Here is a 26,981-nt window from a genome sequence, read left to right as displayed (position 1 = left end):
TTAAAGGATCAAACCTATTTTGTTGCAAGAATGGAAATTCTGATGTGGGCTTTGACGCTTCGTTACAGATTTTGGTTTCAGGAGCATGCGGCATAAAAAGGAGAACCGGGAGGTGGAGCTAGGACTTCTGTTGCTAATTTTGTGATGAGCGACAGTTTTTATAGGAGAAAAGAGTGATACTTTTTTTTTTTTTTTTTCTTTTGTTGGAAGCAAGGGAAAACAACCAAGGCACAAAAGCCAAAAGAAAAACAGGAAAGCCTACAGAGAGGCAAACACCAAGAAGGCAAACAAGTAATGAATAGGGATAGGACATAAAGACCCCTTCATCGAGTGGAAGCGTCACCCCAATCACCACCACAATGAAATTAATGTGGACACGACAAACCATCATTGTTCAAAACAAAGTTCAACGAAGATGGGGGCCGATCGACCCAAACAAAATCACTCATTTCCGTAAAACCAACCAACGTAATCTCATACGCCGCACCATTAGCTGATCTGAGCACCCAGGACCAGCGACAGTTCTGGAACTCCCCCTAGTTGCTTGACCCAAGCCAACAATGGGTAAGACTCTTAACTGCCCATATCCAAAGAACAAGAAAGACATTTAACAGCATCAAGATAGTCATATTCAATAATGACAGATGTGACACCTAAAGCAGCTCCCAATTCACAACCACGAAGCAAAGCGATAGCCTCAGCAGCAATAGCCGAGGAAGCTTTAAGAAAGTACCTCGAGGCAGCCACAAACCTCCCATCCTCATCCCGCATAATCACCCCAGCAAAACCCAACTTAAAGACCTTTGACCAACTAGCATCCACATTAATCTTAATGTTAGGAGAGGCAGGAGAGCACCACCAAAAAACCTGGCCAGCCCTACCTATCCCGTCCGATCTGCAAGACCCCAAAACCGTCCTCTCAACCAAAAAAGAACCCAAAGCAGAAAAGACAACAAAAAGCACTTTAGAAGGGTTAATAGGCACCTGATTAAACACAAAACACAGCGTGCCTTCCAAATAAACCAACAAGTAAAAGCAATATAAGATTGCAACCACTTGGTATTTGAAGAAAAGCTAAAAGAATGAGACAAAATAGCCTGTAACCAAACCACCCAAGAAGGAAGAGCAGAACAATCAACTTTGTAGTTCAAGGCACCTCCAAACCAGATAGGCTCAACCCAAGAACATTGAAGAAATAAGTGCTCAATAGATTTGTCATGACAACGACAAATAGGACAAGCTGGGGAAAGGGAAGACCTCCGGCGAAAAAGAACAGCACAAGTAGGGAGGCAATTGTGCATAGTGAGCCAAAGAAAATGCCGCAGCTTTGGAGGCACCTCAAGCTTCCAAATAACTTTCCATAATGCCTTAGGGACCACGCAGGCATCAGATTGCCGAGTATCCCTCAAAACAATCGATCTACTTTGAATCCAACGATAACCCGACTTGATCGAGTAGGTTCCATTCTTGCTATAATCCCAGACAAGCTGATCCTTGCGACTCAAATCACCAAGAGGTGTATCCTCAATAGCCTGTTGATCCCTCACCGAGAGGAAAGACTGCAGAAGGCTAAGATTCCACTGCCTCGAAACCAAACAGATAAGCGAATTAACAGAGTGATAGTTTTTGTGAAAACGAAAAGGCCACTACAATCGTACTTTTTGTGAAAATTGAGAGAGAAGCGATAGTTTTCTGACAACAAAGAAAGAAAGCATTTGGCTGTTTTGAGAAAAAAGTTATGGTATTTCGATTTTTTAATTTTAACGGGTATTCAAGTTGATACGATATTGAATCGTGTCGTTATCGAGTAACTCGATAAGCACATGTTAAGCTAATAAGTTGGTTCAGGTATTCACGTGGATAAAATATTACACAATAAGAAAAATATTAATTTAATAATATTATGCTACTAAAAAAATACTATAATTACCAACGGTAGGATTTAATTCCGAATTGAAAGTTAAAATATAAATATATATATATATATATATATATATATATTTAAATTAAATTTAGAAAATTGATGAACGTTGGATCAATTAAGATTTAATCTTGGGCATCCGATGTTTTTCTCAATCTTAAATAAGGCTCTCTCTTATTCTTGAAGGCTCGAATTTAAGCAGCCACTCTCCCTCTCGAACCTCAACTTCGGCCAACCACGAGTCCACCACCACTCTTTCTGTTACTATCATTTGAAAAAAAAAAAAAAAGAAGCAATACTTTAAATTATAATTTACACACCCAATATAATTCTTTACACACACACACTATCTCTGCAACCAAACAAACCCCACGATATGTACGTAAATAGAATAAAATAGCTTGATATTGGTAATTTTAAGAGGTAAAGTGAGACGAATTTAATTTTAGAGATAAAATGAATTAAAAGATATGGCTATCAATACACACACACACACACACACACACACACACACACACATATATATATATATATGAATCTCATATCTATTAGCTAGATAGTACAAATGTGGTATGAAAAATATAAATTTAGATCATCTTCAGATCTATGTGTTTTAAATTTAAGGACTTAGAGATTCAATTGTTGAAGAGAGAGGTCATCCTCTTTATTTATCTTAAATAAACCAATAAAATAAGCTAATAGAAACCATAAAATAAAAATTGAATGATCTAATTTCTCCATTCATAAACTCAGAACACAAATAATAAAAAATAATTTCAATTAAAAAAAAGGGATAAAAATAGCAACTTTCAAACAAAAACAGTCAAAGTTGTCGAACAGTCACAGACAAAACTCAGTACATTTTACAGGCGGCAATCTCAAAGTCCCACCCTCCGCTGAGTGCCTGCTTGCCGACCCAACCGACACTCAAAATTCAAAATTTGAACTTCCTCTTCTCCTCCTGTTCCTCCAACTGAACTGAAATCTCCAAATTTCAAACAAACACAACTCAAACAAACCTCAGAAAGTCAAAAATCTTCATCTGATCTGGTCCCAATCCCAAATGGCCGCCGCCAACTCTTCTGATTCCTCAATTCCCTCCACTCCTCCACTCTCCTCCGTACGCACGCTCCTCCTCTTTATCCTTACCATTTCTTTCTCTTTAATTTGTAATTTCATGTTTATGAACTTGGAATTTGGTTTTGTATGATTGCAGAGCAAGGAGAATGTGACCCCGATTGGCTCCAAGCTTGCGGTAAAATTTTTTATTTGTTGCTCTTTTTTTCTTTTTTTTTTACATGTATTTTGTTTAGGGTTGTGAGAATTCAAATTAGAAAACCCCAGATTGTAATTTTGGATTTAAAACTGTTTTTAATTTGGTCCACAATGTTATGGTTGTTCATAGGAATTGAATGAATCGAGGTCTGAGCTACTTGGTAGAATTCAAGGGTTGAAGCAGGTGAAACAACTGCCACTACTTTCTCTCATCTGATCACATAATGGTGTTTGTGCCTAATTTGCTTGTTTACTGATTTGGGTAATTAGGATTTGCAAAGTTGGAGGTCGAAGTTAGACACTCAAGTGAAGGTCTACCACGATGTAAGTGTTTATAATATTTTTTTATACATTTGGAAAAGCATGCATTTGGATTCAGTTTATAGTTAATCTTGGTGGGATTATTTGTTCTTGCTAATGTATGTGTGGTTAATGTACGATTTGGGTGCCTGTTATTTGGAAAGTAAGATGATTTGGTTGGAGGGTTAGTTCAATTGAGTTCTTTCTTTGATCACTGAATCAAAATTTACCAAAAGTTCTTTTATATGCATTTGAATAATTAGCTTTTGGAATTCGTATGTTTATTATCTTAGTTGATGATGTTTATGTTGTGTGATTCAACTTTTGATCTGTTGAGAACACTTACGGGTTTCATCAACAAACTATTTTCTTGTTCATATTCTCAAACCTCAAAACCACAACTGTTGGTGTTTCCCATTGACCTTTGATATCTATAAAACACATATTTCTGACAGATGGTGATTGAAATGGCCAGAAGTACAGAAATTGGGTTGTGCATCAAACTTGGATGCAAATACTAAATACGAATAAGTTTGTTGGATGTGTTTGTTTTGTTATATCGAATCTCTCTTCTGATTGGATTTGAGCTAAAACTTGTTTGTTCATAGTTGTATTGCTTTCTTTTTGCAAGTGTTAACCATGTTCAACTCTTGATCCAATTCTCTTCCTTAATGCAGGAGCTTTCAGAACTCAAGAAATCCCTCAACACTGAAGTGGATCAACTTCGATCTGTAAGTTGTGCTCCAGCGATCAATATTCGTCCAAATTTGATTTTGAAATGTGATCGTTTATGCTAACTTAAGTCTTTGAACTGAAACTAGGAATTTCAAGATCTGAGGACCACTCTTCAGCAGCAGCAAGAGGATGTTACAACTAGTCTTAGAAACTTGGGGGTATGTTACACTGCTTACGGGTGCATCTTTTGAGTAAAAAAGTTAGCATAAGAGCTGGATTAACGTCTTATTAATTTCTTCAGCTGCAGGATGTCTCAGGAGATAAAAAAGAAGCCCAAGATACCGAAGAACCAAATGTTTCAACCAAGGTGGATGAGGCCAAAGAAGCTGAAAGCTAGATTGACTTCACTCCGGAGCATGCATGGCATACGTTCGTTCCTAAGTAAATTGTGATTCTTCGTGAATCTGAAATTTGTTATGGTGGTTTAGAGAGAAGTTGCCACAACCTTCTTGTCTTGCGTAACGCACAACTCGTTTCTGAATCAAATTATGTAGTATTAACAATATCCTCAGCGTAAGCAGCTTTCTATCAGTTTTTTTCTCTCCTCTCATTTGTGCATCCCCGTTGTTAATATACATCCAACGTGAGATGATTTACTTTATTGTCCTGGCAACATGGTTGTGCTGGAGAACCGATCCAGAGGACGACATTGCTCGTGTTATTGTGAGTGATGCTGTCACTGAGATTGCGCTATCCGCAAGATGCGTGCTTAACATCGGATTATCTGGCGCCGCGGCAGCATATGTATAACATCGGATTATCTGGTGCCGCGGCAGCATATATGATTGCACTATACATGTATACCATGTGCTGGTTTTCCTACCATCTCATGGTTTTTGGAGTTGGCAATGCGTGAAGAGAGCCTCGTATCTTTTAGGCGCTAATGCAAAGCTTCTTTCATTTTCCGATGTGAAATCTCTCAACATGCATCTGGAAAAACTTAATTATATTTATACCAACAATCGTGAGTGATGAGACGTAATAAGTGTTGTAGGAACATCTATCATCTTGTCAAGATACCTGCGGTCTGGGGCCTTTGGTTGTCAGGTCTGGGTCGATAAGGCCATCTCTAACCGAGGGCTGGCCAGAGGGCTCGTTTAGCCCTCTGGCCCTCCAAAAAATTAATATTTTAATGAACAGTACATGGTCATATTTGCCTCCGTCTCCAACCGAGGGCCATAGGGTCAAACATAATTTATTATTTAAAAACTACAACTTCAATTCAAATCCAACGGCTAAGTGACGTCAGCTAGCCGTTGGTAGCTGACATCATGCTGACGTCAGCTAGCCGTTGGATTTGAATTTTTCTTTTGCTATAAATATGGTGGATATTGGGCTATAATTCACACAACTTTGAATTCAATCTTTTTCAATTCAAGTTTGCAATGAATTCCAACTTTGGATCCTCTTCGGATTCCAACTAGGGGTCCTCATCTAATTCCAAATTGGAAGAAAATTGGGCGCAAATGAGACGAGAAGATGAGGAGTCTGATGAAGAAGTTCAAGGCGCAACAAACAAAACAGAGCAGTAGCCATGGTGTGTCAACCAACTGAGGAACAACCTCAATAGGGTGGCTCTATTGTTGGCCGCTCTTACAAACCACAAAACAGAGCGATGCCACATCCTCATTTGATGAACAACTACTTCAACCCCAACTCGGTGTACACAGAAGACGATTGCATACGTCGTTTTCGAATGAGGCGTCATGTCTTCGAGCGTTTACTTCGTGATGTCCTGCAGGTCAATCCATACTTTCGACAAAAGCGGGATAGAGCAGGCCGCCCTGGTTTCTCACCTCATCAGAAGGTTACTGTTGCACTCCGAATGATGGCTTATGGCTCCCCAGCTGATTCGATGGATGAAACTCATGGTATGTCTGAGTCTACATGCTTTGATACTCTTGAACAATTTTGTGACACAATTGTTCAGGTTTACAAAGATGAGTACCTCCGCGAGCCAAATCAAGAAGATCTGAATCAGCTCCTTCGCAAAGCTGAAGACCATGGGTTTCCGGGCATGATAAGGTCATTAGACTGCATGCATTGGGATTGGAAGAATTGTCCTATCGGATGGTAAGAAGGCTTTAGCAGAAGGTCGAGAAAGTCAATTGTTGTGTTAGAGGCGGTTGCCTCATATGACACATGGATCTGACATGCTTTCTTTGGAGTCCCTGGATCCCAAAATGACGTTACAGTTCTTGGGCATTCACCCCTCTTCAATAACTTGACGGAAGGTAAAGCACCTTAACTTGACTACTACATCAACAACCGTCAATACAATATGGGATATTACTTGGCAAATGACATCTACCCAAAGTGGGTGACACTTGTCCAAGCAACTTCAAACCCTATGAATGACGCAGAAAAGTTGTTTACCTTACACCAAGAGGCATACCGGAAAGATGTTGAGAGAGCTTTCGATATTCTACAAGCATGGTGGAAGATCATTAGAGAACCGGTAAGAGGGTGGAGTCGAGAAAATTTGGACTCCATCATGATGTCTTGCATCACATTACACAATATGATAATGGAGGATGAGCGAGATGGGTATATTGATGGAGAGTCCGATGACGACCAAGAAGATCCAAATAGGTCAAGAATGGCTCGTGCAAAAACATATGATGGGACTAATTTTCCTTTCAATCCAAGAACTAGTAGTATATCTATAAATGAGTACATGGAGGAGCTATAAAATGATACGTTCTCGTGCCACAAACAAGTACCTACAGCAAGATCTTGTTGCACATCTTTGGGCCAAAAGAAGCATGGAGTAGGCGTTTAAGTTTTATGTTGTTAAATGTTTTTAAAAATATTGTTTGAGTTTTATGTTGTTAAATGTTTTTTTTATGTTGTATAATTTGTATGTTGGTTAATGTTATTTAATGTTGTTTCATGTTACTTAATTTAATTTAATGTTGTATAATGGCTTAGGAAGTTATAGGAAAAAAATATATAATTTAAAAAAAAATATGAAACAAATTTTGTGAAATAGAAGTTATAGGAAAAATTTTGTAAATAAAAAATAATAAAAAAATTGTAAATAAAAAAAAAAAAAATCAAATGCAACGGCTAGCTGACATCAGTTAGTCGTTGCATTTGAATTTTAGCTTAAGGATTGACAGGAATAATGATTTTTCTGGCCAGCCCTCCAGCCCTTTCAGATTCCGTGGGGCCCTCTCAGATTTCACGAGCCCTCTGACCCAACCCTTGGTTAAGACGATTTTCAGGCTATTTTTGACCCTCTGGACCCTTCGATTGGAGATGGCCTAAGGTGGTTGAAGGTGGTGGCAACTCTTAATGTGACTAACAAATTTCGTACTCTAAGTAAGTAATCATTTGAATTGGCATCTACCCAAAAATAATGGGTGCTGCTATTCACACATCAATTTTTACTTTTTATATATCCCTCTCAATTTTCGATCATCAGATCGTATGAATCGAAGAAAATCAATAAACAAAAATTAATAAGAATATGTAAGAAGTAAAATGAAGTGTGTGAATTACATTACCCAAAATAAAAGTGTCGGTGACATGCAAATGTCTTCCGTCATCATTAATGCATGGAGAGAGTCTTGTCGTAATGATATGATCAGCCTCATTGATCAGCAAACTACATTTTCCAAGGATTTAGGTGCCCTTAATGAATCGAATTTGGGGTTTGTTGCGATGTTTATGATCCAAATAATTAAAGAGTTCTGGTCTGCAGGGGTAATTTTTGTATAGTGGATTTTGAGTTGTATTATTACTGCACATTTAAATCTTCATTTATTTAAAGGGAATAGTCAAACCAAGATTTTAAAGGATTTTAAAAATGATAGATTTTATGGGATTTAAAAGGATTAAAGACTCCTACAAAATTCATATGGATTTTAAAGAATTTGAATGGATTGTGGTGGAAGGATTTTGAAATTCCACAAAATCCACAATTTATTGAAATCCTCCAAAATCTTAATTTTTTAAATACACATAAATTTGAATGGATTTTAAAATCCTTTAAAATCTTTTAATTGATTACATCTAGATTTGAATGGATTTTAAAATCCTTTAAAATCTTTTAATTGACTACACTAAGATTTTAAAGTCTTTTAAAATCCTCTCAAATCCGAGTTTGACTACACCCCCTTAGTACACGTCATATATCATAATACAACAGAATTTTTGCATATTTTATCATCTTTAATTGCAGTTTTTAATTATTCTTTACTTTTGACCAAAAAAAAAAAATCCTTTACTTCATTTTTGTTTATTTCAATTTATAATTATAGTGTTTTTTTAATATTTATACATATATTCTCTACCTCTTTATAGACTTAATCATAAGTTAAAACAAGATTAGACTTTTTAAATTACTCTTGTTTAGGAATTGGATCCCATTCGGATCCACTTTGTGGGGATCCTAGGAATCCCCACACCTTAACTATTCATCATGTATCGTACGGTTAGAAAATCTCTATATCAAATAAACACAAATAGTATCTGATAAAAACAAAATGGATCCAGAGTGGAAAGTAGAAAATCTCTATATCAATTTAATTATTTATTTCTTGTTTTATTTATTGACAGACATGGTTAATTATAAAATTTAAATGGTAATTTCACGCCCTAAATAATTAAACGTACCAATAGATGATATTAGAGTTGAGGAAAACTTCAAGTTCAAAAAAGAACTGGATACGCTAGGGGGATCGTATTGTACCATCCTTTTAACATATGACAAATAGAGTTTACCAATACAAGTAAGTTACATATCAATATAAGAGAAGACATTACGCGGTCTACTAAAATGTGATCTCCTTAATATTTTCCGTGTTAATTTATTAACATTCAAAGATGGCTTCATGTTATACTACAACAGCATAAGTTTGGTTGGTTTCCAGGGATAATGAAAATGGAGCAGCTTTTTCTTTTTCTGTGTCAATTTGTTTTATCTGTAATTGACTGAAACGAATTGTCCATGTCCTCTGCTAGGTTAAGTGCCCATCAAGCAAGCTCAACTTTAATATATGAAGTGGGAAAGTTTCTATTTATTACTTTGGGGCTTCTGTATATCCAAACCTGTTGTATGTATACTGCCTCTTTGTACTCCAAAGGTCAAACTAATCTACTTTTTATTATTTTTATTTATTTATTATATTTGTTTCTTGAGGGTTTTGATTGTTTGAGAGAGAAAGGCCTGAACTTGAATTCAATGTCCTTGGGAAGCAACGGATTTATCATTGAGAATTTGAGACCTCTCACAAATGTGACTTGTGATCCACAAGGCCTCTAGTTTGGGTTAAGATGTTGTTTGGAATAAGTTACATCATAATCCAATTCGATCTCATTAAACTTTTAAGCGTAACTGTCACACCGTCACGTGATGTTATCAGTTCACAATCAATCAAGTCAATCCATTATAATGAATGAAAGTGACTGTCACATTATTCTTGTTATAATGTGGTATAAATATGTGGTCTCTCTACCATTACTCTTATTACAATGGATGACCATCACACCTAAAATCTCATTAAATTGCACGTCACTTTTTTTTTTTAATATACAATGATATATTGCAGTAGTGGTTCGGTTAAGTCACACAGTAAAGCAACAATAATAACTTAGTACTCACTCATAATCAAACCTAAAATTTCTCACATACAAGTGAAGAAAAATATCACTAGATCGTAACATTATTGACAATTGTTTGATATTGTTTTAGTTTTTGAGATCAGTATGATTAACACACCTTAATTACTACTTCCCTCATAAATCATCAAAGGATCATTAATTGTAGTCAAATATTACATCATTTTTTTGGTTGAAAAAGAGCAGGAACTTTGATAGCTGCGCACTCGCTCTCCTCCGCATACTTGTGTTTTATATTACACTCCCATCTCTCCTCTCACTCACGTTCACCCCTCTTCACTGTTTTACCTTCATTTTATACCTCTGGTATTTGCTCTCTCTCTCTCTCTCTCTCTCTCTCTCTCTCTCATGGCTTCTCAACAAGAACCTCTCAAATATCAGGTACACAAACAAGACACATTGTTCTTCTTTCTCTAACTAACTTGCTACTGTTCTACTTCATAATTTTTTACACCATTTTCTCTATTTTTTCTTCAGACATGGATCTTGAGAGTTCCCATGCACTGTGAAGGTTGCAAGAGGAAGGTCAAAAAAGTTTTACAAAGAACTGATGGTACAAAATTAATTACCTTTTTTTTTTTTTGTGGTAAAATACATATTAGTCGCTGTGTTTCTCCTCGACTTTAACTTTGATCACTGTATTTTAATTTTTTTTTTTCAATTTAGTCACTGTATTTTTACTAAAATTTTTATTGCAGGTGTTTACACCACAGCTATTGAGTCACAGCAAAACAAAGTAACTGTCACTGGAAACGTCGGCATTCAGACCCTCATCAAGAAGCTGGCCAGAAAAGCAGGCAAGCAAGCAGATGAATGGCCGGAAAAGCTTACCGGAAAAGAGAACAAGTCGGAGAAATGCAAGAACAAGGAGAAACAGAAAGTCCCAAACCAACAAAGTGTAGAGAAAGTTGAAGTCCACAAGCTTACCACTGCTCAAAACAGAGCAACTACTACTACTGAAACCGACCCAAGTAAGTTTCCCGGCGAAACTTCGGGGAATAAGGCCACCGGAGGCGGCGGGTCTCCGGCCGTGGAGGTTCAGATCAGTGAAAGTGAGAAGAGTGTGAGCAGCAAAAAGAATAAGGGGAAAGGCCCAAAAGATGATGAGAGTGGTTCAGCAGGCTCTAGTGCACCAGCATGCATAGGATCTCAACCAGTAGATCCAGTTGATCTCTTCCGCACACGCCAGATGGCATATATGTACCCGCTGGCTCCTTATCATTGTTATGTTCCATCGTCACCGTACACGTGTGCACCAACTGGTCATCAAGAGGCTGATGGGATGAAGGCAACACATCTGGAGAGTTTGCAGGTTTTCAGTGATGAAAACCCTAATGCATGTTTTATCATGTGAGGTTTGAGTTGCCAAAAATCAAGATCTAATGGCTAAAACATACCACAACGTAATAGAATTTTCAATTGTAGTGAGGAGGAAATAAGAGAATATTAGAGTGGAGAACAAGTAGGGGACGTTTGGAATTCCATTAACATGACTAATGTTGTTTGTGCACAAAGAATCATTTATGCTTAATTGTTTAGACATGCTTCTGTAAGGACTAAAAATGCATTCAAATAATCAGACATGCTTCTGTAAGGACTAAAAATGCATTCAAATAATCAAAAGCGCTTTTGATAACAGTTAAATAGTGTTTTTGAGTTATAAGAATGTGATTTTCAGTAACAGTTAAAAAGTGTTTTTGAGTTATAAGAATGTGATTTTCAAGAAACGCTCAAATTTTTTCTAGGAAGCACCAGAACTTTTCATAGAAACTTTAGCTTTGCTCAATTCAAATAAAAGCGTTTATATTGAAAGCGTTTATGTTGAAAGTGATCATGAACATAAGTGCTTCTTACAAAAGCATTCTCAAATTTGCTCATAGGGTTCCTTGTGAAGTTGGGAAAGAATAGAATCCAATCACTATATTAATTCCCATCTGAAACTGCAATTGACAGTCTTAAGAAAAAGCTCAGGTCAAAAAAAGAGCAACCCATCTTTATTCATCAGTAGCTGCCAGAAAATGTTCTTTTCTTTTTTTTTTTGGTTGAATGCTAGAAAAATATTCTTTAATTATCAGCCAAAAAAATAACAAAAACAGCGATCCCAAGGCAACAAGGCTTTCTGCTTTGTTATAATCTTGTAAAAATTGCCAAAATTGCAAAAAAAATAAATATAATTTATTTGCCCTTCTTGAACAAGCCTCTTAAAGGATAATAAAGATATGTAATTTGCAGACGAATGCAATGAAGCAGTCTTTTGCCAAGCAAAACTTGATAAACTATAAACATTATTATAGAGCAGGAGCAAAGTATATCTCTGACATCCAACTATATACAATTTGGAACCACAAAAATATTAAACATTCTATTACACCACAAAAAATAATCTTACACGCAAGTTGACGCCCTTGTCGTGCGCTGATTTGTCCCGAGAATAATCACCATTACTGTTACATCGTCGTGATACTTCCTGCGCCTTCCTGCTGGAATGTTCATGAGTTCTTCCATACTGAAACCTGCAACGAAAGTATTAAGGACCGGGCAAACAAAAACTATGCAAAAAGACAAGTTATTCTGTCAGATAAAATAAAATGTAACCAACCCTGTTGTGGGATTTCCTATTTGAAGACTTCAGAAGACCATACTTTAGAGAAAAATGTGTATGCATGCCTTAGGGTGTGGTGTGGTGGGCGGAATGTATATATTGATATCATCCAAGTTAAACTTGGTCTTGAAATGTTTCAATTTCGGGATCAAAACTGGAGTTTTGTTCACCCATCACCAAAAAGTATTTTCTATTTACAATTAAGAGGAGAACATTATAGGAGAAGTTAACAAACGACAACAAATCAAACTGAAACTACTTATTTTAAACTGAAAGATCTGTTATCTTTCAACAAATGCAAGATGCCATATGGTAATAATACCGCATAGGCCATAGAAGCAGGGCCTACGAAGCAGAGAAACGAAAGGGAGAGAACTAAGAGCACACAACATGGAGGGTGAGCGTAGCCTTCTCCAATAACAAATCAATTGCTTTTCTATCTTGGTTAATCCGATCAAGGGTTAGTTAAACATGCTTCTGTGTTTAATAAAGGTAGCCGAAATGAAACAAAGCAAACTTGTAGGGGATATGGATGGAATGACAACAAAATCTCCACATGATATAAAAAATGTCTACCTGCAGAATTGGCTGCTCTTACTACAAGCTGCTCAAGCAGAAACTTAGCTGGATCGCCGGAGGGGTTGCTCAAGATATAGGAGTGGACAAGCTTTACTGCCTCGTCATTGGTAAAAAAGTCAAACAAGCCATCACTACCAAGTACTACAAAGCAATCAGATATTGATATTCTATGCACATTCAACGATGGTTGAGTGGAAACATATGGTGGGCTTATAAGGTTACGAACTTGAAGAATTCCCATCAATGCATCATTCAGGTTTTTCTGCACAAAAGTGAAAAGAAAAGAGATTCAGTAAAATCCACTAATGGAAAATATATTGATTATGAAGAAGGGGCATAAGATATAAACACACCAGATAATGTCAGTTTATCTAAAAAAAAAACTTCTTTTTAACCTACTTGGTGTTGGTACATAATTGTTAAACAATAAGAGTGACCACCTTTTTCAAGTAACCAACTCCAAAAGCTCGAGTGACCTTCAATTTCCCTTTTACTTTTCCAGCCACGACGGTCATGGGATCGTCAGGATGTTCACACAAAACTCGCATTCTTTCACTTTCGTCATCAACTGTATGACTATCAGTGAGCTGGATAGCTTTTAACCTCTCACTCCGACTCATTAAATAACCATCACCATATGTTGCCAATACAGCTCGGCTGTCACCTAAATTTAGTGTGTACAAATCCTTCCCATGTAGAAGCACAACTAAAACACAAGACCCAACAGAAACTAAATCTGGGCGATCCACCATTTCCTGGTCAACCATGTACAGAAAATCATTCTCAGCCTGACTAAGAGCTCGGTGGAGACTATCAAGCACCCTGTGCCTAAATGAATCAGTTGATGTTTTTACTTTAGCACATGGAGCATTCTCAGAGATATGGTCAACACTTGAATCCTTTTGTGTATAAATTCTGGATGAAAATCTTTCTTTGCTGATAGTATTTCTACCATCTCCTATAAATGGAAGGGACCCATCTATATGTAGACCATTAGAAGTTTTGATGGATTCCTGACTTGATTCCCAGTCTAATGAATTAAAGTGAAATACGATGGTTTCATACAGTGTCCCAGCCAGAAAATCAGCTGCGTCTCTTCCATTGAAACCATCATAAATTGCACAAAAGAGCCACTCATTTTCTTCAGAACAAACAGCTTGAACCCTGTCTTCACCAGCAGCTCCACCCGCCACTTGCACTTCCATACCATTAAGAAAACCTTCATTTCTGGAAGGACTCGTGGTTTTCATTAAGTAAGAATCAGAATCAGGCGTAGACGGACTGCAACTTAAGTTTGACATACTACTCTGAAGAGAAGATGATAATATATCCAACCTCGACATAGCTGGTGAAGAGGGAACTCTACGAAATGAATTAGGAGAGTCCCAACTAGGAAGTATTTCTACCCCTATCAAACCATTGCAGATATTTGTGTTTGCCAGAGTGGCATTTGCTCCTATTGCAGCACCAGACAAGCAAGAGAAACTACTGTTCCTTCGGAGTTCAGGCAAGGTTTCATATTCATCGGAATCCTCACAAAAACTGCCTCTGTTGCTATTGCATTGATAGCCAAAGCTTACTTTTAGTTCTCCTTTAGTTTTAACCATAGTCTCTCCTCACATGATCTACAGATGAAAACATACAAAATACAAACATCTTGGTTATTCATTAACTCAAATGTTTGCAACGTGACAACTTGGAATTGATTTGGTTATCTTTATTGCACGAATACCATTTTTTTTTCAAATATGAACTTATAATTCATAACTGTACCGCTGTTTTTCAAAGTGTGTCATTATAGCGTTCAATGGTGAAACATTGGAACTATTGAAAATCAGTTGATATAACTACAAAATAAAACAGTAAAAATACAGCTTCTCAACTCCAAATTCTTTTATTTATGACAATGATGTAAAAAGTGTGCGCCTTTGATTGGATGTGTGAGAGAGCAAAACGCCAAAAGAGAAATTTTCCTAGCTATATGCCACAAGAATGCATACATCTCCAAGTTCAATGATCAATACTAATAATTCAAATGCTTATCCACAACAAGAAAACAGACACAGAGAAAAATAAATTGAGCTGATCAACTAAACATGAAGCTTATGGGGGCTAATAGCTTGTGGTCAAGAACACTACTCTGTCCCCTTACATAAACTTGACGATCAGAGAAAACAGAAGGAAACTTAAAAGTTAGAACCAGGGCAGTGTGACCGGCCCGTTGCATTCAAGTTCGAATCCCCCCACCCCATAGATTAGACTAGTTTAGAATAGAATATCGCCTTGTGAAAAAGAAAAAATAACTTAGAGCTTAAGGAAATTAGATAAGAAAATTACGATAATTCGAAAACAAATAGCAATCATAATAGCATTCTATCCTCATTACTCCATCGAAAGATAAATAATTGGCAATAAATATACGGTTCCAAAAGTGATTCTTTGCATTTCAGACGCAATAAAAAGGGTGAAACAATAAGCAAATTCAATCAAATAAAAGGTTCAGAAACGTAGAGAATATGGTTCAAACACAACCCAATAAACATTAGTGAAATTGCAATACATTATCGAAGAAAAACACGAAGAAACGGAGCAGGGATTGAAAACCCACCTGGGTTTGTTGGTGTTCTTCAACAAAGAGGCCTCCAGAAGAGCAATGGAAGCAAACAAAGAATGCAGCTAGTGCTATATAACATATATATATAGGTGTATATATAAAAAGAGTGATGGAAGTGATAAAGGGTATGACTTTGGAAAGAAAAAGCAAAAAAGCAAACAAAGAGCAGATCTGAGAGAAGGAGAGAGACCGACAGAGAGAGAGAGAGAGAGAGAGAGAGAGGTGAGTGGAGTGGAGAATCTGTATCTGGGTGGTACATAAAACGGGGGAGGTGGAGATGGAGGTGGAGGGAGAAGAAAGGGAATGGGGAAAATGGATGGTGAGGAAGGGGTATATGTTGAAATGAGCGGAATTTGTTTGGCTGGCGTTCTGGCTTTTTGTCTATTCCTCCTCTTACCGGTAATGCCGTTTTCCAAGTTCCATTTCAACTCTATCATCATCAAAATATTTATCATGCTTATTATATTATTCCTTTCTTAACCCTGAAAAAACAAAAATTATCATATAAGTCATATAATTAGCAACAATAATTCCATTAAGGAGGTATTGTGTGGGTGAATCGACACATAGTATTACTAATTCACTAAATTCATAATAATATTATCATCATGGGGTGATATTATTGTATTTTAATGTTGTATTATATGACAAGTGATATATGTGTGTTATATCAATTAGTAATATCATTGCATTAAATGTTGATATTATGTTCTGCCCACATTATGCGTTACAAGATAATCTCCGTACTAAAATGTACTTTGAAACACTTGACAACAATATTTCCACTTGTGACATATTTACTTAATAGAAATGAAAAGTAAAAATTCGGAAAATTTAGTAATAAAGTGAGGAAAGAAAATCTAATTAAAACCAACTAATCCCTCTTCGTTAATTTGATACATGATTTTCATGTATTGGATTACAGGTTTGAAACGAAAAACTAAATATTTTTTTCTTCTATTTCTGTATATGTAGTAAACCTAAGAAAAAACTAATACTTTGATGATTTCAATACTCATATTTTAGAAAATAAACCCAAGAATCATAATAATTCCAATTCTCATTACCTGTACGTGAACAGTCGAGTAATGATACACTTACCATTAATTTGTACTATTCCTCTTATAGAGGTAGGGCCTAACAACACAAAGATTCCATCTTTATTAGAGAGATAATATAAATGATGGTATAAATAGACGATAAGAATAACATTTTTGGAATATATCAGTTGATAAAATAATCTACGATAAATTACAGGAAAAGAATAAAAACTTGAGTAAAGAAAAAGAAGCACATTACTCAAACCAACTTAATTAAAACTCACATCTACAGAATTAACCTGTCATTGACCTATAAATTATAATGCTTTAGTTGGCCTAGCCCTAGGAACACATGCAAACTACAAGTGAGGTATTTTGTAATTATAATTTTACGAATTAATAATTTAATTGGGCGGATGAAAATAATTTCTTATTTTTATATTTATTTTTTTAACAAATGATAAAATAAGCTACATTAAATATATTTAAACTACAAAAATATAATTCAAACACAAGTTGTAAAAAGATAAATACACTACTTTAACCAATTTGGTTAGGCCAAGTTGAAATATATAACTTGTGTCCTTGTTTTGCTCTTTGTTTTTTTAACCTCTTAACAAATGTCAACGAAGGTCTCCGTCACATGATCTATTTTGGCTCTGTTAATAGGTCATCAGATGTCATGTTAATGAAAGATGGCCTTAAACCCTAACGAGAAGCCACATTTCAGCCGAAAAGATATGAAGCCAAAGAAAATAAGAGCCAACAGAAACTTTTTCTAACCGTCACCTGTGTAAAGCTTAGTTGCCTAAAACAATGTGCTGTATCTTTTAAGCCCAAATTCGAATCTTCATCCTCATAAATCAGATGAATTCAACGTAATTGTCCTATCGGTTATCAAAAGAAACTTTTTGACTGAAACAAAAGTGTAATCCAAATTTATGTACAATTCCAATAATTTTGTAAGAAAACTAGTGAAAATAATTTGAAAATTGAGTTTTAATGATAAGGACAAAATAAAGGGTAACATAAATAGTACCAAAATTGACTTTTTAGTGTAAAAATATGATTTTTCGTTAAAATAAACAGTACTGAAGCTTTTCGTTAAAATTATCTAATTTTGTGGCAAATAGTGACTGGGTTCGACATTTTGTATGAAAATTTTCATGCAGTTTTAGATGTCGACCGTGGACCACACACGTATGGCATCTCCTGGTACACCCCGCAGGCATTGCGATTTCCGGCTGCCGGATGAAAGTTTCGAGTCTTGAACGGAACTTCAAACCAGGAAATCCGAACGAGGATGGTGTCGCCTTCGACTCGTCCGTCCGAACGAGACAAACTGCGCTCCTTGTCTATGCCTGTGGAGTGTCGATGGAGTTTCTCTGTATACACTAATTAAGCGGCAACAGTTTAATAAAATACTGAATATATCATGATCACAATACAAACAAATTACAACCAGTGATTCACTAATCGTAAAATCCTTTTAAAAGCCTGAAAAATTTATAGTTTTACAAGAACACTATAATAAAAGTTATATAAATTATCAATTTTTACACAAAGATGCAGATCTTTGTATCAATGAGAGAGCAAAATATTACATCAAGAATTAGGACCCGAGTCACCCGATATTGTAAAAGACCTTTGTCGATCCTTTCTTCGTCCGTAGTTGAGTAACCTGAACAAGTAGTAAAAGACCTCACTTGAATAAGAGTAGACCAACAGATTCTTTCTTGAAGCACTCACTTCATCCTACTAATTTTGCGAAAAATTTGGGACATCAATCAGTTCATAAGAAAACTGAAGCAAATGGATCTTACCGTAATGCTCTTGATCTCTGATATATCAGAAACATGGGTACCGCCACACGGGCAGCCAAGGCTGTCCCCTAGCTTCACAATGCGAGGAGTGCTGTCCTGCAAGAGATCAGAGATGCAAAAAAGTAAATGCAGTTGAAGTTAGTACTCGACAATTTTCAGCACTAAAGTTTGAAGGGTCCAATATGAGCATGTATTGAAAACAGGTCCAGTGTAAGGAATAACCTTTGCAATATAATCGGGAAGGCAATCACCACACAGCTTACATGCTTCTTCATATGGTAACAAGGCAGCAGAAACCTTACAAAAATATGGTAACGGATTAGATCTAATACCCCATACCAAGCATGCAACTTTAGATAAATCCTAAATATTGCAACTCACTTTTCCTCCTCTCGATATTAACGCATTAGCTTCTACCTCCAACTCCTTTCGCTTACTTTCTGTATCTTTTTGTGGAACTGTGCCCTTATATTCCACATATGGCCTGGAAATATTATAAATTTAGAAGTACTAATTCAGAAGGATATGCAAACAACAACATCGTGTCTCAAAGACCAAAGACTGTTCACATCTCAGAATCCTGAGGCTGGCAATGAACTAATTTAAATTTGAGAAGAATTGGTGAAGATGTGTTGCTTCAATCTGAAGCATGTGTCATCGACTCATCGCTTATGCCACTGCTGGTTTTTTTGTATGGCTTATCTGTTTTGGGGTAAAAGCTTATCCGATATACAATAGTGGCCTCATGTGTCCTACAAGACAACTCCACTGGATCCTCAATCCAAAGGAACACTATTGACCTAATTGGCTCTAAGTAGCGCATTTATTTGGTGGCTTATATTGGGCCCCATAACCCTTTCCACTAGAAGCACATACAGGAGACTTTATGGAGAAGGTTTGGAGGCCTACATAAGGCAGCTGCTGCCCAAGACAATTGGGTTGGGGGGGGGGGGGGGGGGGGGGGTGATGGTGAAAAGTTTTCACTTTAAAGCCCACGAAGACTGATCATTGTGCTGTTTTCCACAGATAGATTGACTCGTCGAAAGTTGAAGTACAAGTGAGTGATTACTACACTCAAAAGGAAGGATCATTGTGCTGTTATGTTGAAAAAAATCCTGGCAGCTTACATTAAACATATCTAAATTGAGAGTGATCGCGTTTTTCTGTTTTGTTTATTTGAAGATAACTACAAAAAATTTCAATACAAATTGCATAACAAAGAAAATTGCCAAGAAACGAGGATTGAGGAAAAAATTAGAAACAAGATTCTTGCCAACTAATCATTTAGTTCCCTGATATTAACAGAAGATTTTGCAACAAGAAACACACCTACACTTTGTAATCTAGGCTTAAAGCAATGAAGCAGAAATAAATCATACCCCTGAGGGAAATGGTAGCCTTTGGTTGGCTCTAAATCACCCAATCCCACATTTCTCATACATGTATCCAGCAAATGCCCAGCTGAGTGAAGCCTGCACATAAACAATTCCACAACATTCAAATTATAGAACACGAAACAGCAAGCAAGTAAACCATCTTCGGAGTTTTTTGGCCGAAAATCGAACTTGGTTTTGGTTATACAATAAATGCTCAAACAAAGAACAAGTTCAGCAACTTAATTATAAATATAAACAATCAAATGATCCGATTTCTTCGAGTAGATGCGTACCTAGTATTAAGCCTGCGCCTAGACTCATCCACACACAACAGCACCTCTTTCCTTTTCTCGAATTTCGACTCCGATTCCTCACAGGAATTTTCAATGAAACCGTAGTGGTAAACCTAATCAAAATCAAGTGAAACACCAATCATAGACATTAATTTTTTATTTTCTAATCAAACATTTGAAAATTATAGAGAGAGAGACCATATCAACAATTTGATTACTTACTATGCCGTCTCTGGACCGCACATCGTCTACTACGAATTTGACGCCGGAATCGGAAACGGAGATGAAGCCGGTGTCGGCAGGTTGCCCGCCACCTTGGGGATAGAAGATCGTCCGGTCCAATACCAAGGCGGTTCGTCCATCTTCCCCCTTTCAAACAACAAAGCACACGGTAAAATCCAATTAGGGATTGCATTAATTTTCTGGCAGTATTTTCTCGGGAAACAAACAGAATAGAAAGGAAAGGAACAAAGAGTGTGAAGTGAAAAGCAACTGACTTTAGATACGGATAGCAACGTGGCGGTGGATTGGAGCTTCCACATGTCGTCGAAGTAATCAAGCTTCGTGGAGCCCGAGCTGCTCGAATCCATGGCTGCCGGCGAATGCCGATTTGAACACTGAGCCGCCGCGGCGTTCGGAACTCGTAAGCAGTTGGGTGGCGCTGGCGGCTCTTGTAGTCCACGGCCTAAAATACAATGCCCTGTGTCGAATTTTGAAATTTTAACCTTTTTTGAAACTTTGACCTTTTAGTTACGTTTACGTAACGCAATCTATTCCCATGAAGAAATTTCCGTGTTAATGAGACCTGTTATTTAATGCGCACGTGCTATAATAACAAAAGATGGTATGGTAAGACTGTCAATAAAACATTACTCATATCGTTACGTATTTTACTCGTTAGATTTGATTTTTAACTATTAGCATCGTTAAAAAAATTTACGTACTATTTTTTTTTTCACTTTGTTGAGAAATTTTTTTTATTCTATTGTCGATTTAGAGCAACACCCTTGAGATTGTGAGTGTATTGTCGTAGACGACGACCAGTCGGAAGGGAAGAATTTTTCTAATTTGTCGCACTTGTCCAACCTTGGCACCTTTTTTCCGGTAAAGATTTGTGACCGCCGGGTTTACAATTTTATGCCACATCACTGCAGTACCAAAAAGGATATGTTCTAGCTATTTGCTTGAAGCATTTTTTTATGGTTGATGGTTTGAGTTTTTCATGGCCGAAAATTTCTAATTGGAGTGTGTCTCGTTCGCAATTGATGCTAGCATATATCTATAATAAAAATGCAATATTTATGAAGTATGCTAGTTTTATCAAGACACATTCGTAGTTTAACTCATTGATTAGTATTGACTTGGAGTAATTCGAATTTGGAATTTTTTCTTATGCCAAGTATCACTTTCTTTTTTTCTTTTATTGATGTTAGGCGAAATGAGTGTAGAAAGGAGAGGCAATGACCATTATGACCTTGAGTAAGTAATAGTATTGTGCCATCTTTTTTTGTTTTCTAATCATACATTGCATGCTCTTTGTACAAAGTTCTTAACGTGTAAAAGTCTAGAATACCAATTAATGCATGTTGAAGCCATGTCTTAAGTAGTAACAAAATTAGATAGAACATCTTTAGCAGTGTTTTTGTTTTTCTTACATTTCATCTTTAGTCAGATCATATGGGCGTTCACACTATTTCACAATAATAATCACATTATTTAATTGCTTCTTGTACCTGCAAAGCAAACTGATTTCGTTTTGTCCTTCCCAAGTTCTTGAGGCTTCGGCTTCTGCTCTTCAGGTACTTTTCACTAGGGTTTTTGTATTCTAATTTAATGTATTTTTAAGCTTGGCAAAAGTAAGATACAAAACGTAGGGAAGCTTTTTTTTTGGTTCAATATCTAGAAGGCTTTTGTTCAGGCATCGTCAATGGCCTCTCACGATATCAATGAAGAAATACGAAACGCCTCATCGTCCATACAGTCTTCCAAACGAGCTTTTTGTCGAAGACTCACGAAGGTTGCTGTGCGCTCTTTCGATGATGTTTACTCGGCCAAGTTAAGTTGCAAGAATTTCAACAAAAGCGCTCAGGACAATCAAATATTGGAGGAGGTCACATCAGCAAGATCTCGCTGGTTTCTTGGCGCGAAAGGAAAAAACTCTCCCGATCACTGGAACACTGCAGGGATCGCGGCAATGTCAGGGACTTGTATAGGCAAGGGATGTGCGACCTCTTCACAGGAAAGAGAACAGAAATCGAAATCAAGTCTCTAAAGAGAACGGCCTCAAAGGGTTACATAGAAGCAACCTACGTGTACAGCACGATCTTGGTGCATTATGGGGTCGATTTCAGGCAGAAAGGCCTCAAGCTTCTGCACTCGCTCAACCGTCACAAATCGAAAGGGTTGAGCGAAACAGAATCCAGAGAGGAAATGTTCCGTAACTATTGATAAAACATTGCGTATTATTCTACGCATTGACAATTCACACGAGTCTTGACAAAGTTGATGACAATTCACAAGTGAGGGGGATCTAAACTTGTGTTACTTGCTAGAGAAGGCAATACCCACAGAACATAATCCATGTCGATGCCTATAGGAGTCAGAGAAATATTGGGGTCACTAGATCAAAAGCATGTATTGTCCTGGATTTCATCAGAGGTCAATTTTTGACATAGATCATAAGATAATCATGCAAATTCCGTGGAAATAATTTTATGAAACCAGAAATATAATTAAGGTACTCAACGAGTAGAAGTTTCACTACTTAATCGTCAAAAGAACAGCCCATTTCAAGAACACCAAAAGGTTGGGAACTACTTGCAACGTTCAGTAGTAATTGAATAAGAAAAAACCCTCAACATCACATAATTTAGTTCAGAAATTAAACAACTCATCCCCATTAACTGAAGAAGAATCATCTCTTTCTACTGTTTAACTTCGGTTTTCTTCTTCTGCCAGAGACGGTCCAAACCACTGTCGGCCTCTCCCTACAAAACAAAAGAAAGCACAAGAAATCAGAGCACAACAGATGGAATATCAATATTGCAAATGACCGATACGAAATTATAAGAGGATGCTAATTATCATTTGAGAACAACTGAAAACCTAATAAAAAACCATTAGTAACCCAATATTTTTGAGTTTGACTGTAGGCGTCAATATGATTTTGTTTAAAATTTATCAGTAATCGAACAACTTCCAAAACTGTAGTAGCACTTGTGTCCCGATACGATAAAAAATGATAGCTGAATAAAAAGTGATTGTTTCGGCACAGTTAAGGATTTACAACCGCAGCAAGACTTATTCGATGTGTGACTTGTATGTTATTTTCTCCGTTGTGGGGTTCAAATCCAGCCTCTGAATTCATGTACTTTGTAATATTGCTTAAGAATGCAATCTTACAAAGCCAACGACAGAACCAAATGAGACTAATCCAACAGAAAACACACAAATATAATCAATTTCCGCAACCGTTGTACACATTCTTATCACCCAATACATTCACAAATGCCCAATAAAAGCACAAATATTAACACAGTACAACGAGGGAAAGAAGGCAAAACCTGAGCACGGACGTAGCCGCAGAGAGCAAAGGTGGAGCACTGGCCAGTGTAGATGCCATGCTCATCCAAATGCCCAATGTTAATCTGAACAGACGCGTGGTCCTTGGAGGTGATCAGCCTGTTCGTCGCCGAGCTGCATCCAAAGAAACACCACAAAATTTAACCCTAAAATCCCAATCCCAAAAACAAAGCAGTCGCACAAAATAAAATCGCCCATTAGATTCGAATGGGTACCATTTCCTCGGGATGTAGAGCTCGGTGATGATTCCCTCCTCGTTTTGCATCTTGGCGGTCGAGATTATAACCCTAGAAACAAAATCCACCAAACACAGAAACGGATGTCAGAATTGATCGAATCGGCGAGGATTAGAATACTCGGAATGGAAGGAGGAGAGGAGAAATCTATACCTTTGGGGAAGTCGGAGCGGTGGCGGCAGCTGCTAGAAGTGAGAAGCTCTGCGTTTTTTAGGGTTTTCTAAAATCTCAAGGGGTTATAGCTTTTATACGAATGAGGAGTGCGACAGTGATAACTATAACACTGGGCCTGTCAGATGAACCCAATTGGCCCAAATAATTATATGCCACGGTCATATGGCGCATACTGTTCTGGACCCGTTACTGGATGGTCAGCTTTTTAGCCCATTTAGGAAGGCATGAGGATTGGGACTATTTTTGGACTTTGGGCTAGACTGGGGACGTAAGAGTCCGACACAGTGCGTTAAGACGCTTCAATTATGTACTTGGAAGGGTTAAAGACTTTTTAGGCACTGTGTTTTGGAAGAGAATTTTGTGTACGATGCGGTCTCTCTTAATTACGAGGGAATAAGCGCGGGTTCCATTAAGGGATATGTTGGGTCCCAACCTCTTAGGACCCTACCAAAAACGGGAAACGGCTCGAAAGGTCCTTTGGGAACTCTATGACAGTCTGGTACGAGCCTCAATAGAGTTTATTAATTGTTCGATGAAATGCATGCCTGATACTTCTCAACAAGGCTCGGCAAAGTGATGCTCAAAAGAGCTCAACAGATGTCGCTGGACCTCGACATCATTGCTTAGCATAGGTCGACAAGCCTCATCAGCATAGCTCGAAAAATGTCGATACGTCCACCACCTAACATAATTTGGCAAAAGTCACATTCAATCCTCTAAAAGAAGTTTTTAACTTTTACACTAGGACCTATTTTGGCCACAAAGGTGGGACCACGAGTATAGACGAATAAATTGGAATACATCGAGCCTTTTTCGTGTGTTGCACACAAACACCTAGTCTGACGAACGAAACCTTAGAACTTTTTTCCTTATTTTGCCAGTTAAGCTTGGCATGTAGTTGTAGACTCGAAGTGGTTTACAAGCATTTATTTTTTTCTTAAGAGAATAACTGGTGATAAGTTATGGTTATTCACTCTTTTTGAAGGTCAGAAAGACACACAAAGACATTTCAACCTCTTCTTGACCATGTAGCTTCCACAAGTTTGGTTTACAAGCTTGTTGGGTTCAGTCCTTGGATTTGCAGCAATCAAACTAAGCATTTGAAAGCTATTACATTCGACAAAAAAAAAAAAAAAAAAAAAAAGGATTTTACAAATTCTCCAACAACCCGATGCACTAACTCAAGTGGGAGAGAAAGTGATTTCCTTTTACAATGTCAAGGGGGAATGAATTTACTTTGCACTTTACCTAAATCATCCTCCACTCTTTTAACTTCAAATGTAATTTTCACAATGAAAAAGGGTAAAATGATTTTGATATGTGAATATTCAACTATAAATTAATTCTTTAAGCACTTATACTCAGGTTTGATTATTCAATATGAGATACTCTCATCATGCCTCTTAATATGTGATTTCGTGAGTGACATTGGAGCACATGTAGCAATTTGGCCGGCCGCATATATAACATACTCTTATGTACTGTTAGAATGAGCATTGAACTCAAAGTAAAGTGACAATGGTTGTAGATGTCTCGGAGATTTTAAACACAAAAGACTTCCACGTTTAATATGAAATACTCTTAATATATCATCTCATGTGTGTTGTCTTGTAACCCTAACACACTTGTTCAATATTATTAGTTGACGTCGAAGCACGTATTTTTTATCCGACCTAACACTCCATTTAGTACGAATTTACAATGTTATTGTTAGTTAGAAATAATATAAATGTGTTTATAAAAAAAAAGAAGAATATGAATGCCAGTTTGAAGAAGTTGATATTCCACTATAAAGCTAATTGACAATATTGGTAGTTGTCAAACTCCTTATAAACTCTTGTTAGGTTTCTCTTTCTACCAATGTGAGACTTTTTTACCTTCACATCCTCACACATTCTCTCACGTGTGACGAATTTTCAGGCTAAATACGTGAACAACACGAATTGGATGACGTAAAACATGCATGACCGTTAAGCTTTACACGTGAATCAACATATTCTGATATCACGAAGAAATTAAGGTTGTAACGTTATTATTTTTGTTTAATCATGACAGCTCCCAAAGATAAAGCGTGATTAGTGGATGTCCATAAAGTCATTGGCATTCTTAAACTTGAAGGCAAAGACGGTGAAGTGGCATATCACTGTAAATAATCCCAAAACAAGTGGCATTTCCTCTCCAAAGGTCACTTATAAGGCCAAACCACTCCACAAACCCAGTTCCTCTAAAAAAGTTCATATTTTAGACAAAATCCCCAAAAAAAAATGGGAAGCTCAAGAACAAGAACTCCATCACTCTTTGGCTGCATCTTAATCTGTGCAATCCTGGCCGCCCATTTGGTAGCGATTGCTTCGGCCGTTGACTTCAGCGGCGGCAGCGGCGGCCACCAGCTGGGCGAGTTGAGCTGGGGTTCGATGAGATCGGCGGCTGGGGGACTGATAGCTGACGAGGACGAGGATGCGGAGATGCTGATGGACTCGGAGATCAATCGGCGCATCTTAGCCTGGAGGAGGAGGTACATTAGCTACGGTGCGCTGAGGAGGAACACTGTACCCTGCTCGCGGCGTGGCGCGTCCTACTACAACTGCCGACCCGGGGCTCAGGCAAATCCCTACCGTCGCGGCTGTAGCGCCATTACTCGCTGCAGGCGCTAATTTCAAATTTTATTTTTTTAAATTTAATTTCCACCTCCTTTTTAATTATAAAAAATTTATATTATTTACGGTCTAGTGAGTGATTGTGTGTTATATACCTGAAAAGATTTTAATAAATGTTGTAATATTGTTGCTCTTCCATTTTGTATTTT

At 37.2% G+C, this 26,981-nt stretch overlaps 8 protein-coding genes and 1 pseudogene across 9 annotated transcripts; 5 read left to right on the top strand and 4 right to left on the bottom strand.

Annotated features, from left to right (window-relative positions):
* Nucleotides 1–573: 573 nt before the first annotated feature.
* On the bottom strand, nt 574–2,963 carry LOC125471485. Its single transcript, XM_048571922.1, has 3 exons — nt 2,941–2,963; nt 1,098–1,584; nt 574–984 (listed from the first exon to the last, which is right to left on the bottom strand). The coding sequence occupies exons 1-3, from the start codon at nt 2,961–2,963 to the stop codon at nt 574–576; spliced, it is 921 nt and encodes a 306-aa protein (XP_048427879.1).
* Nucleotides 2,754–4,781, top strand: LOC103943644. Of its 2 annotated transcripts, none has more exons than XM_009353972.3 (7): nt 2,754–3,041; nt 3,138–3,176; nt 3,327–3,380; nt 3,467–3,520; nt 4,174–4,227; nt 4,318–4,389; nt 4,479–4,781. In XM_009353972.3, the coding sequence occupies exons 1-7, from the start codon at nt 2,985–2,987 to the stop codon at nt 4,566–4,568; spliced, it is 420 nt and encodes a 139-aa protein (XP_009352247.2). In that variant the 5' UTR covers nt 2,754–2,984; the 3' UTR covers nt 4,569–4,781. The 2 variants fall into 2 exon arrangements, with proteins under 2 accessions (XP_009352247.2, XP_009352246.2); XM_009353971.3 differs by having other exon boundaries at nt 2,756–3,041; nt 4,473–4,781.
* A 1,065-nt stretch (nt 4,782–5,846) lies between these two features.
* LOC125471484 lies at nt 5,847–6,308 on the top strand. Its single transcript, XM_048571921.1, has one exon. It carries the CDS (start codon nt 5,847–5,849, stop codon nt 6,306–6,308), a length of 462 nt encoding a protein of 153 aa, XP_048427878.1.
* A 3,771-nt stretch (nt 6,309–10,079) lies between these two features.
* Nucleotides 10,080–11,426, top strand: LOC103943721 (heavy metal-associated isoprenylated plant protein 35-like). The gene is made up of 3 exons (XM_048572330.1): nt 10,080–10,237; nt 10,334–10,409; nt 10,555–11,426. The coding sequence occupies exons 1-3, from the start codon at nt 10,205–10,207 to the stop codon at nt 11,208–11,210; spliced, it is 765 nt and encodes a 254-aa protein (XP_048428287.1). The 5' UTR covers nt 10,080–10,204; the 3' UTR covers nt 11,211–11,426.
* Nucleotides 11,427–12,124: 698 nt separating this feature from the next.
* On the bottom strand, nt 12,125–15,998 carry LOC103943645 (probable protein phosphatase 2C 40). The gene is made up of 4 exons (XM_009353973.3): nt 15,646–15,998; nt 13,478–14,662; nt 13,035–13,299; nt 12,125–12,369 (listed from the first exon to the last, which is right to left on the bottom strand). Exons 2-4 carry the CDS (start codon nt 14,642–14,644, stop codon nt 12,242–12,244), a joined length of 1,560 nt encoding a protein of 519 aa, XP_009352248.2. The 5' UTR covers nt 14,645–14,662; nt 15,646–15,998; the 3' UTR covers nt 12,125–12,241.
* A 2,161-nt stretch (nt 15,999–18,159) lies between these two features.
* LOC103943646 (alanine--tRNA ligase) lies at nt 18,160–20,900 on the bottom strand. Its single transcript, XM_009353974.3, has 8 exons — nt 20,681–20,900; nt 20,406–20,552; nt 20,184–20,296; nt 19,894–19,986; nt 18,896–18,998; nt 18,737–18,811; nt 18,515–18,610; nt 18,160–18,372 (listed from the first exon to the last, which is right to left on the bottom strand). The coding sequence occupies exons 1-8, from the start codon at nt 20,771–20,773 to the stop codon at nt 18,316–18,318; spliced, it is 777 nt and encodes a 258-aa protein (XP_009352249.2). The 5' UTR covers nt 20,774–20,900; the 3' UTR covers nt 18,160–18,315.
* A 661-nt stretch (nt 20,901–21,561) lies between these two features.
* On the top strand, nt 21,562–22,818 carry LOC103943723 (annotated as a pseudogene).
* A 92-nt stretch (nt 22,819–22,910) lies between these two features.
* Nucleotides 22,911–24,307, bottom strand: LOC103943647 (40S ribosomal protein S21-2). Its single transcript, XM_009353976.2, has 4 exons — nt 24,155–24,307; nt 23,981–24,052; nt 23,747–23,879; nt 22,911–23,170 (listed from the first exon to the last, which is right to left on the bottom strand). Exons 2-4 carry the CDS (start codon nt 24,028–24,030, stop codon nt 23,108–23,110), a joined length of 246 nt encoding a protein of 81 aa, XP_009352251.1. The 5' UTR covers nt 24,031–24,052; nt 24,155–24,307; the 3' UTR covers nt 22,911–23,107.
* A 2,078-nt stretch (nt 24,308–26,385) lies between these two features.
* Nucleotides 26,386–26,970, top strand: LOC103943649 (rapid alkalinization factor). Its single transcript, XM_009353977.3, has one exon. The coding sequence runs from the start codon at nt 26,440–26,442 to the stop codon at nt 26,827–26,829; it is 390 nt and encodes a 129-aa protein (XP_009352252.2). The 5' UTR covers nt 26,386–26,439; the 3' UTR covers nt 26,830–26,970.
* Nucleotides 26,971–26,981: the final 11 nt, after the last annotated feature.

Source organism: the organism of the source record quoted next, unplaced genomic scaffold (assembly GCF_019419815.1).
Source record: "Pyrus x bretschneideri cultivar Hongxiangsu unplaced genomic scaffold, Pyrus_bretschneideri_v1 Contig6, whole genome shotgun sequence".
NCBI lineage: Eukaryota > Viridiplantae > Streptophyta > Magnoliopsida > Rosales > Rosaceae > Pyrus > Pyrus x bretschneideri.
The sequence above is the reverse complement of the archived record's forward strand: the minus strand, read 5'-3'. Positions and strand labels throughout refer to the sequence as shown.

Coding starts and splice junctions, on each gene's coding strand:
- LOC103943649 (XM_009353977.3), top strand. CDS start 26,440: ATGGGAAGCTCAAGAACAAGAACTCCATCACTCTTTGGCTGCATCTTA.
- LOC103943721 (XM_048572330.1), top strand. CDS start 10,205: ATGGCTTCTCAACAAGAACCTCTCAAATATCAG. Junction 10,238..10,333: donor AAGAACCTCTCAAATATCAG/GTACACAAACAA, acceptor TTTTTTCTTCAG/ACATGGATCTTGAGAGTTCC. Junction 10,410..10,554: donor AGTTTTACAAAGAACTGATG/GTACAAAATTAA, acceptor TTTTTATTGCAG/GTGTTTACACCACAGCTATT.
- LOC103943647 (XM_009353976.2), bottom strand. CDS start 24,030: ATGCAAAACGAGGAGGGAATCATCACCGAGCTCTACATCCCGAGGAAA. Junction 23,880..23,980: donor CTCTACATCCCGAGGAAATG/GTACCCATTCGA, acceptor CTTTGGATGCAG/CTCGGCGACGAACAGGCTGA. Junction 23,171..23,746: donor GCGGCTACGTCCGTGCTCAG/GTTTTGCCTTCT, acceptor TTTGTTTTGTAG/GGAGAGGCCGACAGTGGTTT.
- LOC103943644 (XM_009353971.3), top strand. CDS start 2,985: ATGGCCGCCGCCAACTCTTCTGATTCCTCAATTCCCTCCACTCCTCCA. Junction 3,381..3,466: donor GAATTCAAGGGTTGAAGCAG/GTGAAACAACTG, acceptor TTGGGTAATTAG/GATTTGCAAAGTTGGAGGTC. Junction 3,521..4,173: donor AAGTGAAGGTCTACCACGAT/GTAAGTGTTTAT, acceptor TCCTTAATGCAG/GAGCTTTCAGAACTCAAGAA.
- LOC103943645 (XM_009353973.3), bottom strand. CDS start 14,644: ATGGTTAAAACTAAAGGAGAACTAAAAGTAAGCTTTGGCTATCAATGC. Junction 13,300..13,477: donor GAGTTGGTTACTTGAAAAAG/GTGGTCACTCTT, acceptor ACTTTTGTGCAG/AAAAACCTGAATGATGCATT. Junction 12,370..13,034: donor AAGAGCAGCCAATTCTGCAG/GTAGACATTTTT, acceptor CTTTCGTTGCAG/GTTTCAGTATGGAAGAACTC.
- LOC103943646 (XM_009353974.3), bottom strand. CDS start 20,773: ATGGATTCGAGCAGCTCGGGCTCCACGAAGCTTGATTACTTCGACGAC. Junction 20,553..20,680: donor CGTTGCTATCCGTATCTAAA/GTCAGTTGCTTT, acceptor GTTGTTTGAAAG/GGGGAAGATGGACGAACCGC. Junction 18,812..18,895: donor TAATATCGAGAGGAGGAAAA/GTGAGTTGCAAT, acceptor TATTTTTGTAAG/GTTTCTGCTGCCTTGTTACC.
- LOC125471484 (XM_048571921.1), top strand. CDS start 5,847: ATGCCACATCCTCATTTGATGAACAACTACTTCAACCCCAACTCGGTG.
- LOC125471485 (XM_048571922.1), bottom strand. CDS start 2,963: ATGAAGATTTTTGACTTTCTGAG. Junction 1,585..2,940: donor AAGATTTTTGACTTTCTGAG/GTTTGTTTGAGT, acceptor TTTGGTTTCGAG/GCAGTGGAATCTTAGCCTTC. Junction 985..1,097: donor CTTGGGTGGTTTGGTTACAG/GCTATTTTGTCT, acceptor GTGTTTAATCAG/GTGCCTATTAACCCTTCTAA.